The 14640-nt window shown below is 52.5% G+C and overlaps 1 protein-coding gene across 1 annotated transcript in view; it reads left to right on the top strand.

Moving 5' to 3' along the window:
* RPN1 (ribophorin I) overlaps positions 1–5820 on the top strand; it is a 29062-nt gene extending 23242 nt beyond the window's left edge. Inside the window, exons 8-10 of the mRNA XM_034996502.1 lie at positions 69–188; positions 3768–4013; positions 5202–5820. Coding sequence (XP_034852393.1) covers positions 69–188; positions 3768–4013; positions 5202–5384 — 549 coding nt within the window. The 3' untranslated portion in view covers positions 5385–5820. The remainder of the gene's footprint in view (positions 1–68; positions 189–3767; positions 4014–5201) is intronic.
* The last annotated feature ends 8820 nt before the right edge of the window (positions 5821–14640 follow it).

Here is a 14640-nt window from a genome sequence, read left to right as displayed (position 1 = left end):
TGTTCTCTCCCCTAGGTGCTCCTTGTTCTCTCCCCTAGGTGCTCCTTGTTCTCTCCCCTCTCCCCTAGGTGCACTACACGTTCAACAAGGTGCTTATGCTGCAGGAGCCACTGTTGGTGGTGGCTGCTTTCTACATCTTGTTCTTCACCGTCATCATCTACGTCAGGCTGGACTTTTCCATCACAAAGGTACCCCTTGGCTTTTTTCCTACATTTGTTAGTCGTTTCGTGTCCTTGATAATGTGTTTCGTTAGCTTTACTGAGCACGGGGGTCCTCTCAACAAGCCCGAGGCAGAACCCTGTTGCCCAGAAGCCTCTCCCCTGCCTGTGGCCTCTGCTCATCCTTACTGTAAAGAGAGAGACCCTCTTCTTGTTGCTGTGGTCACAGAGCGTGTGGTGTTACGTGAGGCAGGTTGCCGCTGGTGGGCGCGTGCTGTGGAAACAGGGCAGCCGCAGTGTGTTTCGTGGCGGGGCTGTCCTGAGGAGGGTGACCGCAGACAAAGTAGGGAAGGGCATTCAGCTGGAAGGAACAGTTTGTGCAGCGGCGGGGAGGGCTTCGGCGGAACCCATAGGGAGCAGTAGGGTACATGTGGCAAAGACGTTGATCCGGCTGGTTCCGTAGACAGGCTGCCCAGTGAGGCAGCTGCTCGCAAGCCTTGTCATACAGAAGGTCTGAGTGTAGGTTTTATTATGAAATAGTTCCACTTTTTAAGCTATAAATGCTGCTTTCCTTTTTTAATTTATTTTTTATATTTTATTTTAAGTAGGCTCCACACCCAATGTGGGGCGTGAACTCAAAACTCTGAGATCAGGAGTCACATGCTCCACTGACTGAGCCAGCCAGGGGCCCCTGCTTTTGTTTTTTTAAAACTTTTCTTTAATTCCACAGGGGCGCCTGGGTGGCTCAGTCGTTAAGCGTCTGCCTTCAGCTCAGGTCATGATCACAGGGTCCTGGGATCGAGCCCCGCATCGGGCTCCCTGCTCCGCGGGAAGCCTGCTTCTCCCTCTCCCACTCCCCCTGCTTGTGTTCCCTCTCTCGCTGTGTCTTTCTCTGTCAAATAAATAAATAAAATCTTAAAAAATAAAATAAAATAAAATAAAATAATTCCACATTTATGGAAACTTTGCAAGAATAGTAAAAATAACGATTGTATGCTCTTTACCTAGACATAGCACTTGACATTTGGCTTCTCTCTTGATACATAATTATTTTTCCTGGGCCATTTGAGAGTAAGTTGTAGACATTTATATCTTTTACCCCCTTGAGTATTAAAGCATGCACGTAGCCTAGGGACAAGAGTATTCTCTTAACATAACCACAGTAGAAGGATCAAATTCAGGAAATGTCATGTCGCTGTAATGCTGTTACATGCAAGCTATGTTCAGATCTGGCAGACTGTCCCGGTGACTGTAACATTTTTAGCAATTGTTTTTCTTCCTCCAGAATCCAGCTGAGGATCATGTATCCCATTTAGTTGTAACGCTTCCTTTGTCTCCTTTTATCTGGAACAGCTCCTCAGCCTTTCTTTGTCTTTAATGACCTTGACATATCTGACGTGTAGAGACCGGTTTTGTAGAATATCCCTTAACTTAGATGTGTCATATGTTTCTCTCTGATTAAATTGAGATTCTGCATTTTTGGCAAGAATGCTATAAAGTGGGGCCGTATTTGTAGTGCATCCCCTCAGGGGTACCGGATGTCAGCTGGTCCCAGTGCTGGGAATGTTATTAACTGTCCCTACTTGGCTAAGTTGATGTCTGCCTAATTTCTTCATGTTAAAGTTATTGTTTTTCTCTTTGCAATTAATGTATGATTTGTTTGAGGCTATATAAATACTCTCATATACGTTCACCAGTTAGTCCTAGCATTTAGTATTGATTCTTGTCTGAATCTGCTGTTAGTGTGGTGGTTGGAAAACTGTGATTCCTTTTGTTGGCATTGTGCTGGAAGGAGAAGCTTCTCTTCCTGGTTGACTGGTTGGCTGGTTGTTACTTGTTGGGACTCCTGGCTTCCTTCCTTACTCTGGGCTACTGTTCACTGGTATTACTTATTTTGATGCTCATATTTTCCCACATTGGTCCATTTTGGTCATGTCTCATCATTTTTTCAAGCACTTCCTTATTGTCAGGCCTAGCAGCATGTTTCAGGCATATTCAGTACTTTCTCCAGGCAGCCCTGGTTCCTTTCAGTGTGGAAATGGTACCTAGAGAGCATGATCTGGGAACTAGGTGCGATCATTGCTTTTTGGGTGTCGCTCTGTCTGGGCCTTTCAGCAGACAGAGCTGGGGAGAGATGTATGGTATTTACAGCAGCATTTAACACGGATGTCTCCCTCCAGTCTGACGCCACAGGGTTCTTGCTGTCCTCTCTCATCCACCAGTTTTCCTTCTCTCCTGGACCCCAGCGTCAGTATGTTTATTCATTTGTTGAATTCTGTAAACACACAAAATAGTTTCAGAATTGTTGCACTTATGCCCCAGAAACACCAGACGTATCAGGTAGAGTCCCAAGATTTGTTAGGAGTTCTTTTTGTCTCTAGACTGAGAATATCTTGTCAGAGTACTGCGTTCCAAGGTAATTGGCTGAGTTTTCCGGTGTTAACTCATTTGAAATATAGTTAGGGTCATTTATTTGTTTGAATTTTATTGTAGTTTCCCCTGTGGCACTGTATTTAATTTTGATTATGAATTTATAAAACCCTGCCTTGTAGATAACTAATTTTATCAGTCTCTGGATATCCTTCCTGATTTATTTTGCAGAAAGAAGCAGATACTTTAATTCCTATTTCCTCTTCTTTCTTGCACAAAAGGTAGCACAAGTATATATGTTTTGTCCTTTTTTTAAACTAAACAGGTTGTGAGAGTTACCCAAAACGGTTCATAGAGCTTTTCCTCATTATTATTTATTTATTTTTTGTATAGCTGCGGAGTACTTCACTGAATGAACGGGTCAGTTTACTCAGTTTCTTGTATATACATTTCCTGATCTTAAAGCTTTGATAATTTATTGAGGAAAAAAAACAGTTGTGGGCCAAATCAACCATTTGCAGACCAGATTTGGCCTTTTGAGCTGCCAAGCTAGAACTTGTCTGAAGTAGACATGTGATGAAAGAGAATTTGGGGGTAGGGCCTCATCTAAAGGGTCATGAATGGCAGGGCAAGGAGCTTGGGCTTTATCCTTTAGGCCCTGGGAAACTCTTGAAGGTTTTAAGGAGAGAGACATAATAAATGTCCTGGAAGCCTTCCCTGACCTGCACGGAGGTTTCTCTTCCTTTAGCACCTCACCTATCCCTTTCATGGTGTATTCTAAAGATTTTATTTATTTATTTGAGAGAGAGAAAGAGAGAGAGCACATGAGAGTGGGGAGGGTCAGAGGGAGAAGCAGACTCCCTGCCGAGCAGGGAGCCCGATGCGGGACTCGATCCTGGGACTCCAGGATCATGACCCGAGCCGAAGGCAGTCGCTTAACCAACTGAGCCACCCAGGCGCCCCCTTTCATGGTGTATTCTAGCATTAATATCCTTTCTCCCATCCTCTTTCTGCCCTGCCAGGCTTTGAAGTGAATGTCTTCTTCATCTTCATGTCCCTAGTCCTGCCCTTTGCTGAACTGGTCCAGATTTAGTGTCAGCAAAGGTTTGATTCTCTGACTTTCCAGGAAGATGGCTTTTCTTGTTTGCACAGCCAGCCGGTGGTGGGTACTCTTTGGGAGGTGAAGGTTGGAGCAGGCTCAGGCCTGGATGTTGTCACTCATGATGTCCCCCCCCACAGGATCCGGCTGCAGAGGCCAGGATGAAGGTGGCTTGCATCACGGAGCAGGTCTTGACCCTGGTCAACAAGAGAATAGGTCTCTACCGTCACTTTGACGAGACCGTCAATAGGTACAAGCAGTCGCGGGATGTGTCCACTCTCAACAGCGGCAAGAAGAGCCTGGAGACGGAGCACAAGGCCTTGACCAGTGAGATTGCATTGCTACAGTCCAGGCTGAAGACAGAGGGCTCTGACCTGTGTGACAAAGTAAGTGTCAGCTGTCCCGGAGTCCCTTGGCTCTTTGCCCTCCCTTGTTATGCCTTCAGGGATTGTCCCCCACTTAGAGCACCACGGGGCTGCTCTGGGTGGGGCACATGCCGGGCAGCTGTTGCTCACTGTTGGCTTGTCCTGTGGAGCCAGCCCCTACAGTGGAATGAGAAGTTTGGGGGTCTTGGTTATGGGCTGGGTTCGGAAAGCTCTGCTATCCTCCATGTCACTGTCCACATGGGCACTGTTGAGAACGACAGCTGCCTGTCCCGGAGGCCAGCCTGGGCAAGGCTCCAGGCTGCTTGTGTGTGCTGAGAAGAACCTAGACTTAGAATCCGGCATTTGATTCAGACTTTGTCAACCTGGGCAAGTTACCTAACTTCTGTGCCTCCGTTTCTTCTTGTCTCAGTACTTACCTCACCGTGTTGTGAGTGTGAAATGAGTTAGTGCATATAAAGTGCTGAGAACCCTGTCTGGGACCTGCTTTGTGAGTGAGTCCTTGTTACCTATAAAGGAAGAGGAGACCCCTTTTCTCCTCAGAGGTACCCCTCAGAGGCCCTGATGATCCCCCTCTCCACACACCACTCGCAGCACTCCCTCTCCTTACCCTGTGTTCTTCATAGCACCTACCTCTTTCTGCAACTCTTCTCCTTATGTGCTCGAGTATTACCTGGTAGCTTTTTGAAGGCCAGATGCCTCATCTGTCTTGACTGCGGTTTTCCAGAGCCTGGACTTGTGCTTAGCACTGTGGCTCACTCAGTAATTGTTGAATGTTGAATGATTATGATTGTGAAGTCTTGTGAAGCCCTCAGCCTCACACCCCAGCTGGTGATAACAGGGGAGTCATTCAGTCTCTCTGCCATACCCCCACCATTAGTCTTGCCCAACTGAGTCCCTGGACCTAATTTGGCCAACCAAAGGGAAGAAGATAAACATACCTCGAGGACCTGCTGTGTGCCTGGCACTGTGCTGGGGGATTGCCCCTCTGTTCCCACTTGATCCTCACAATCCTCCCGTACAGCTGAGGCCTGAGGTCAGAGCTTAAAGGTACAGGAAATGGAGCTGGCATTGGAAGCCAGGCCCGTCTCCCTCCACAGCCAGCCCCTCTGCCCATGGGAGGTGGTGGGCCCTGCTGAGTGTGGGTGGGAGGACCACTCTCAAGCTCTGCCCTGCTCTTGCTTCGGCCAGGTGAGCGAGATGCAGAAGCTGGATGCGCAGGTCAAGGAGCTGGTGCTGAAGTCCGCGGTGGAAGCCGAGCGGCTGGTGGCCGGCAAGCTCAAGAAAGATACGTACATTGAGAATGAGAAGCTCATCTCTGGAAAGCGGCAGGAGTTGGTCACCAAGATCGACCACATCCTAGATGCTCTGTAGCCCCTGACAATTACCATCGGGGTGGGCCTAGGGTGCTGCACTTTCAGATGGCAGGTTGGAGGTGAAGGGGGGAAGGCAACCATCAAGGCTGCTGAATGCTGGCATCTGTATTTTTACAAAAGGCCTTCAAGGAAGTGAAGCCAGACCCTGCCATAGGCAACACAAGAAGCTTAGTTTTTATCTTTAAAGGGTTCTTTAAAAAAAAAAAAAAAAATTAAATCCCATTAAAAACAAAATATCTTTGCGTTTTGAACAAAGAAATTTTCAGTAGCTGATTGGTTTTGTTTTGTTCTGAAGCCTAGGATATCCTTTCAGCCCAAAAGCCCCTTGTTTTTTGTCTTTCTAATTCCCTATGTTTGGGTATTTTGTGAGTGTATGTTTGTTTTTTTTAAACGTGTGTGGCCAAATGAAAATAAAGCAGGGACTGTGAACATTTGTTCTGGTGACAATCACATGTCATAACATACTAACTTTGATGGTACTTTTATCAAGTGCTTTTTATTCATTAAATAGTGGATTTCCTTCTTAGAGCAAGTTTGCATGGCAGGCATTGCCTCTGTTTTACATGTTAGAACACTGAGCCCACAGAGGTAGAAGTGGGCTACATAAGGTCGCCGAACAGAGTAGTGGAGCAAGGGCTCTGTTCTCACACTTTTTTATCTGTTCTGCATCACATGCTGTACTAGGCTTTAAGGACACAATGATGGATGAAAAAGAGAACAGTGGTTCTTATGGAGGACAGATAGATGATCAGACACAAATTCATAATCACAAATTGTGACAATCCCACGGAGAAAAGGGACAGAGTTCTCCCTACAGTATTTATTGGAGAGTAGCGAGTATGATCTAGGTGGAGAGGGGAATCGGGCAGTTTCCCTAAGGAAGTGACTTTGGAGTTGGGCTCTGTAGGAGTTACATAGATGACAGGGGCATAGCATGTGCAAAGGTCCTGGGACAGGCTGGGGCTTGAGGACCGGTAGGGAATCCAGAGAGTGAGGTGGAAAGTGTACAGCATAGGCTGCAGAGGTGGGAGAGTCCCAGCGAGATCAGGCTTTGTAGGTCTGACAAGGCTTTTGGCTTCATCCTAAAATCAAGGGGAGACCGACCACTATGTGAGACATGCTTAGATTTGTATTTTGGCTGAGAGCAAACTGAACTGCTGAAGGCCATAAATAGGGGTGGGAGAAAACCTTGGGCAAGAATGGCCATGTGCCCAGATGGACACAGCTGAGAGATTTAGGTGGAATGGACAGTGTGAAATGAGTGCCATGCTTTCTCCCCCTCCTCTCTGCCTGAGGTTTGTGCCTTGTCTTCACTTAGGTAATTCCACCCTTGAGGTAACAGCTTAAGTTATTGGCTCAGGGAGGCCTTCTGTGATCTCCCAGACCCAGTCTGGCCCTCTTGTTGCAGTCTGTCTCTACATTATAACCGCAGCTGGGATGTGTGTAATCACTGGAACTAGCTCCGATGGGGCAGGGGTTTCGTCCGATAAGGTCCCCTCATGGTATCAGCTAGATGCTGGGGTTGGCGTGTGACAGTGTGTGACATATTGGCAGGGTGGGTGGAGGGATGGTTTACCATTCATTTAATACGGAGAGGTCTGTAAAGACCAGTTTTGAGGAGGATGATGATGGGTTCTGTTTCAGACACGGTGAGGTGCCTGGGAATGTCGGGGCAGCTGGATATTCAGGCTTGGGGTTCAAGGAAGGGGCCTGGTGTGGAAATGATGAAGGTGGGTGGTGGTCAACACGCTGTGGAATGGCTGTGGAAATGGTGAGGTCGAGGCTGTGGTGGGTGAGGGTGCCTAGGAAGGGTATCGAGAAGAAGAGATGCAGAACTGAATGTATGGCTGCAAAGTGCAGTGGCTGCTTGGAGCACCCCGCTCCCTGCACACGGCTTGTGGAGTGGCCCGTGAAGTAAGGGAGTGGGAGCGCGTGGGGTCACGGGGCCCCAGGGAAGGGGGTTTTAGGAGCAGCAGGCGGGGAGAGGTCAGCCTATGCTGGGAGCAGGTCACTGCAGTGGTCCTTCAGGGACTTGAGCACAGTGTGGGTGGAGCAGTGGGCCAGGGGGTGGGGGCGGGGGCCGGGCCAGGCTTGCTTGCAATGCGGATGGTGTGTGGCAGAGACAGGCCGTGAGAGGGAAGGCTGGGGGGCACCCGGGCAGCTGCAGGCTTTCAGAGGGAGACTCCAAGTGTGTTCACTGCCAGTGGGACGGGTCTGGTGGAAAATGAGAGGCTGAACATAGAGGAAGGAAAAGGTGGGCAGGGTGAGGTTTCTCAGGCAGTGGGAAGATCCAGGGTCCAAAGGAAGGAGAGGACTTGGATATGGAGAACGTTGGCTCAAGACTCGGGCATGCAGTCAGATGGACTGCATAGAGGGGCCACTTACTGTGACCTCAGGCGAGTCTGGGGCGGCCGTTCCCTCATTTGTAAAATGGAGCAGTGCGCCCTTATCTGCTTCACAGGCTGGATCACATGAGTAACACACGTGAAGGGTCATAGGGCAACTGCACCTTAAGCATTAACTGTTGGTTCGTTGCATCCCTTAATCTCTTTCCGTTTCGCCAGTCAGTGCTTCTGGCATGAGCCTGGGTGTGTCCTTGGGGTGTTCTGGCCTCGTGGGTTGGAAAGTGTGGAGGTGGCACTTGATGGGAGTTGACAGTGGTGTTCTCATGGCCTGACGCCACACGCACCCAGCCTCTGGCGCCCCTAGGTGGGACCGAGCTGGGCCTCCCCTCCCTCCCTTGGAATTGCCTCTTGCTCGGCAGTGGCTGCTCCTCTCCTTTGCCTCCCTGCGCTGCCTCTGCTTCTCTAAGGAAGGCCCAGCGGCAGCTGTGTGTCTCAGGGCGGGGACCCGGTTACCCTGGATAGATACCATCTCAGGCCATTTGGCCAGTTTCTTCCTCAGCCCTCCCCGCACTTTTGCATTTGGTTAAATCTTTTCTCACTTTTGGAGCAGGAAAAGACAATTTGGCAGGAACCAAGGGTTTGTGTCGACGGGCGCTCTCTGCTGGGCTGGTGGGCCGCTCGCAGGCCTGGGGAAGTTGCTGCGCTTGCGCCCTCGTGTCAGTGTGAAACCTGTGGACACGTCACTGGGGGGTGCCAGGAAGTAAGGCCGAATGCACAGGCGCAGAGGGCCAGCTGGGCTAGAAGAGCAGCGCATGTGCGGGGCTGCAGCCACTTGAAGGGCAGGGCAGCTCTGACATTCCCCAAAGCTAATGCTCTGGCTATGGCGCCATCTAGGGGTGTGGGTCGGGAACCACAGCCCTGGCCTGGGCTAGAACTGGGTCTGGGGTTGTTGCGCAAGGGGGCCGTGCTGCTGCCAGAGGGCATTGAGGACTTGGGCTCCCAGATGTCCTGTAGGGTTTGGGGGCCAGAGCCCATGGCTCACCCAGCATCAGGGCTGGGGACCACAGGTGAGGCATCCCACTCTCCTTCCCCCCGCTCCTCATATTCCTAGCTCAGGGGCATAGCATCTTAGTCCATGGACAGCCCTCTGCCTCTCTGGTCCTTGATTTCCGTGGCAGACAGGGCTTCAGTTTCCTCCTTGTAAGTCCTGGGGTGCAGTGAAGTGGGGTCCTGAGGGTGGAGCCTTGGCCCAGGCATAGTACCCGCCCCCGCCCCGCCAGTATAGGATGAGATGCCTTTCATTTGGTCTCAGGCCCAGTCTGCCCACTCCAAGGCTGTCTTGGCAGGTGGAGAGGAGTGCTCACCGGGGGCTTCCCCACCACTGTTCAGACCCCCAGGCCAATCCCATTTGTCCAGCCCTGCCCAAGACTCCTGATCCCAGTGGCCTGGCCCTGGCCTCCGCTGCCGCAGCTTCGAGCTGCCCCTGCAGCCATAGGTGGTTGGGTGGCAGTCCCCCAGCCCTGGGCAGCTGCTGCCTACAGCCCGGCCCCTGGCTCAGAAGGGGGAAAACATGGCTGAAGAAGGGCTGGATGTCACTTTGTCTCCTTCATTTGTCTTGGAGGCTGACATGGGAGAAAACCCCAAAGGACTGAGTGCACCCTCACAGTTTCACCACAAGTATCCTGACCGGGCGTCTGGTGCCGAGCTGATAGTGCAGGCCCCGGCCGCAGCCCCGCCGGAAACCGCGCTGCCAGCGGTTGGGGGCCGCAGGCCCAGACAGGAAACGCCCCCAAGCGCACCCCAGGGCCCATGGCCTCCGCACAGGCCTGCTGCCTTGAACCAGGCCCCGGCGCCATTTTGAAGCTGGGCTGGACTCTGGGACTCTGGCCTGAGATCTAGGGACTTGTCTGTACCCTGCTTGGACAGGCTTGGGAGATGACAGGGAGGGAAGAGGGAACCTTCAGACTGGGCTAGACCCGACCCAGAGCCTCTCCCCTACCGTGGCCAATCCTCCCATCAAGCGATCCGACCCAGCCTTCTAAATTCCTGGCCTCCCTCAGGTCACTGGTTCCATGTTTTCTGTGGCAGGCCCAGAAGGAAATGCAGGGGACACAGAAGTGAACACAACAGTAGTAGTACTGGGCACCGGAAGAAGCAGACAGAATGGGGGCGTAGTTACGGGGAGTAATAATGGGGCCTGAAGAATTTGCATGTGGGAGGTGATGGAGAGGAGGAGCCCAGTTTCTAGCGCCCAGTTTTGACTTCCATGCAGGAGATGAAATCCAGAAAGATTCGTTTGAAGATGAGGAAGACAGGAGCCCATTTAAATGCTGAGGGGAGGAAAGAGGTCACGGGGAGAGAAAGGTTGCAGATCCAGGAGAGGGAGCCCCAAGAGCAGGACTGGACAGGACTGAGGGCTGAAGGGACAGACCAGGGAGATCTCTGAGCCATTGGCTGTGCCTCCCACCAGCACCTCAGAGGAACAGTTCAAGCTTTGCCTCCTGGGTGGCCTTCCTTATCCCCCCTGGGAATTTGGTAATGCTCTCTGAGGTGCAGTGGACTGCTTGCCTCCCTAGACTGAGCGCTCACTGTGAGCAGAGTCGAGAAGGCATCACGTCAATGCCTGTGATTCACTTAACAAACATCTTTACTATGTGTCAGACACTGTGCCTGGAAGGCACTGGGGACACGGTAAGGAGGGCACCGTCTCGTGTGACCTTTAGAAAGGAACTAGAAAATAAATGTTTGCAGGTAGTGATGGATGCTAGGAAGGACAAAACACGGTGCTGTGATAAATGGATTTAGTCTGAAGGGCTGGGAGGGATCCCGGGAAGGAGACAGCTGGGCTGGGAACTGAGGAAGCCAGGAGCTCTGGGGGGTGGCATGGCAGAGCGTGGGCTGCAAGGCTGAGTGAATGCCGGAAGTCTGGCTGCCTCTTTCCTCCCCGTCCCGCCCCACCCCGACTTGGCCCAACCTGGCCCTGGCGGCTGCAGAACCTCCTAACACGACACCCCTTCCCTCCCAGGGCAGCCCACATCCTCAGCTGCTGGCTCCCTCTCCTGGAGGCCGTAAGCCCTCCTTGTCTTCCCCAGTCCTTTGCATCAGGGTGTGGTCATTACCCAGGCCAGGCTCCTGACTGCGGGGTGTGACCCACTTGAGACCTGGCTTGTTCTCCAGCCTCACCTTGCTCGCTTGGAGATTGGGGACCGTATGATGGGAGGTCTGGAAGGACCAAGTGACATGGCACAGTGACACCCTTCCATAGCAGTGGCTCAAGGAATGGAGTCTCTTTCTTCCACAGGTACTAGAATGATCAGCGTAACCCTTTTGTCAGAGAGCTCAGCTGTTTACAAAGTGCCTTTATAAGCGTCCATTACTCATTGGTTTGGGTGCAGACGGGGGTCCCCCAGTGCACTGGGTTGAGGCCCTGGGCATGGAGGCTGGGTCCCAGATCTGCAGCCAGCCACTGGGCCACCTCAGACAAGTCCCTTTCCCCTCTGGGACTCAAGTCTTCTTGTACGATGACAGATGTCTGAGGGCCCTTCTAGCATGGACTCTTAAGGATGCTGGTGCCCTTCAGGCAGGGAGGAGCCTCAGTTGAGGAGGGAGGCACGGAAGTCCCCCCCACCCCCCTTCTGGCTTCTTCCCAGTGCTGGGCTTGGTTCCTTGTTGCCTTGTTGAGCTCTGGAGGCGAGCAGAGCAGATCCTGTGCCTGCATGACCTGCGTGAGCAGGCTGGAGGCTTTCTCTCTGTCTCTGCCTCCTGTGGACCCTCATGGCGGGCAGAGAGGGCACCCCCCCCCCCAGGCATGTGGTCATCAGGGTTGGGCACACCACTCCACCCCCTCCTCGGGTTCTCACCAAGACTACAGGGGGACGTGTGAACGTGCTTACCTGCTGCTGGGCCGAGTCACGGGTGCCAGATGCTAGGTGGGGAATGGGCAAATCTCCGCCCGCACAACCTTAGAAGGCCACGGCCAGGGTCATGACAGCAGCCGGCACTTGGGGCACGTGTGTCGCCTCTGTTAGCCCTCGGCCGCTGTGGGCGGGTGCTCTTACCTCACTTTGTAGCCCAGGGGGCACAGCAGGCAGGCCTGGCTCTCTGGGCCTTGTCTTCTCACCCTCCGACTCTCTCCTTTGGGGCACACAGGCCACTCCACGGGCCCCCGCGTGAGCAGAAACACTCGTTTGCACCCTCCGGCCCTCTGTGTGGGGCTGTCACGCGCACCATCGCATCACACGGTTGTGCCACCCCCTCCTCAGTCCCAGCTCACATGGGCTTCTCTCTGGGGGGCACCAATCTGTCTGTACTCAGTCTCGGCCCTGCGCCTGTGACTCTGACCCATGCCCCTTCGGGCCTGGCCACCCCGGCCACCGGGCTGAGGCCAGGGCGGGCCCTGGGTCTTGTGGCCAGCACAAGGCCTGCAGTGAAGGTAGGTCTGTGCACGCAGTGACGGAGTGTTGCAGGAACATGAGGGCACCGCCTCTCACCCACTGGCTCCCGGAACTCTTCCAGAAAGCCAGGTTTCCCTGCTTCTGAGGCCTCATCACCGGAGCAGGGTGCTCAGAGCCAGGAGGGAGCTGGGCAGGAGACCAGGTGCACCCCTGGAGACCCAGGTGAGGGACTCCAGGAGCATGGGGGGGGGGGGGGGGAGTGTTGTCAGGGATGGAGATCGGGTCCTGAGGAGGAGACCTGTTTGAACTTCGCAGAGCTAGAGAGGGGCGATTTGGGGCGTGAGGTCTGTGATGGGGTATCTGTGCACACCCGAGGCGTGGGAGGGGAAGAGGCAGCTCCAGGAAGGTGTTCTGTCAGGCTGTGACCCGTGTGTGTGTGTGTGTGTGTGTGTCTATTCCTGAGGCAGCTGGAAGAGGGTGGAATCAGACCTACCCGGAATTGTTCTTGGTTTTGCAAGTCACTTACGTTTCCACCTAAACAGAGGGCTAAATGATACCTGTGTTATGAGGATGAAACCTACGTAAGTAAATATCCCAGCACAAAGAATGTGTGTGCTTAATACATAGCCCTTGTGATTCACTGTGTGTGTGTCAGGGGGAGGGTTTGAGGGCTTGTGGATTGCAGATGTTGGCAGAGCTGGTCTTGAAGGCCCATCCTAGCGTGGCTGTCCTGTGATTCTAGGGGCGCTGCCCACCTGTTACTCAGGACCCACAGTCACCTACTGTGGGCTCAGCACAGATAGCCCTCCTACCCGAGGCTCCCATCTGATGGACATGGACACAGACACTTAGGCCTTAACCAGGGCCTGATAGGCTGGCTTCTGTGCTGGGCATTCTATCATTAATCTTTTCTACTTGTATCTTTTTCTGTTTGGGACACACGGCCTCTCTCCGCACAGTATCTTCATCCTGACCCCTCTTCCCATCCCCTGTCCCTGTGGACAACCCCACCGTGTAGAGTGCACATCCTCAGATATGTATGTGTCTTGGTAAAGCGTGTGGTGTGTCTTCATGCAGGTGTGTCCACTGGCTCTAGATCATACTCTGATTCTTGTTGATCTCACTTGGCTCAATTTTTGGGGTCTACCCATGTTGCTGTTTGTATATCCACAGTGTTCTATCCCAGATTATTTCACTGTGTGTCCTCCACTTCTCAACCCTCCACCCTCAGTGATGGATGCCCACATCCCCCATGTTCCCTCATGTCTCACCCCCCAACCTCCAGTGGTGGACACCCACAGCCCCATCTTCCCTCATGTCCCACTCCCCACCCCTGTGATGGATGCCCACACCCCTCATCTTCCCTCATGTCCTACCCCCCATTCCCAGTGCTGGACATCCACACGTCCATCTTCCCAAAGATAGATCCCAAAGGAGGCTGCAGGGAGGAGGACTGGCCAAAGGAGCTGGGGTGGGAGGACTGGCAGGTCACAGGCTCTGCAGGGATGGCCACCAATGTGCCCCCCCCGCCACCAGTGGTGTCACCCTGGTTTTTTTTTTTTTTTTTTTATCAGTTTCAGAGGTAGAGTTTAGTGATTCCTCAGTTGCTTAGAACACCCAGTGCTCATTGCATCAAGTGCCCTCCTTAATGCCCGTCACCCAGTTACGCCATCCCCCCACCAACCTCTCTTCCAGCAACCCTCAGTTTGTCTCCTAGAGTTAAGTTTCTTATGGTTTGTCTCCTTCTCTGTTTCTGTCTTATTTATTTTTCCTTCCCTTCCACTATGTCCATCTGTTTTGTTTCTTAAATTCCACAGATGAGTAAAATCATATACTTGTCTTTCTCTGAGTGACTTATTTCACTTAGCATAATACCCTCCAGTTCCATCCATGTTGATGTAAATGGTAAGTATTCATCCTTTCTGATGGCTGAGTGATATTCCATTGTGGATATATATATATATATACACACCACATCTTTATCCATTCATCTGTCGATGGACATCTGGGCTCTTTCCATAGTTTGTCTATTGTGGACATTGCTGCTATAAACATTGGGGTGCATGTGGTGTCTCCCTGTTTTGATACTTTGTCCAGGGTTCTGTTTAGTCCCTACAGCAAACCTGGCAGGTGGGTGTAATTCATTTCCATTTACCGCAAGGACTGGAAGCCAGAGACAAGTGACTCTCCTGGGGCCGCACAACCACTGGGCAAGTCTGGTTGCAGAACAGGGGTATGTGGTGGAACCCACACAGTGTGGGGTTGCGCCCGGACTGGTCAAGACGGGAGCCCTGGTGTAGAGCTGCAGTCTGCTCCGAGGTGTCAGTGTCCCCAGAGAGCAGCATACCCACTGTTGGAGCCAATAGGGAGTGCAGTTCCCTGGGCAAGGTGGGACAAACTGACTGAGGAGGCAGGTGGGGAAGAAGCAGCCAGGTGGGGCCGCCCTGGGTCTCACAGCCCTGAACATGTAATCTCAGGAAGACAGAGCTGCTTGCAAATGCCAGGCTTCCCGCTC

This window comes from Mirounga leonina, unplaced genomic scaffold, assembly GCF_011800145.1.
Source record: "Mirounga leonina isolate KUSES-001 unplaced genomic scaffold, KU_Mleo_1.0 Mir_94, whole genome shotgun sequence".
In the NCBI taxonomy this organism is placed as follows: Eukaryota; Metazoa; Chordata; class Mammalia; order Carnivora; family Phocidae; genus Mirounga; species Mirounga leonina.
Note: the sequence above shows the minus strand (reverse complement) of the source record. Positions and strands in the feature narration are given on the sequence as shown.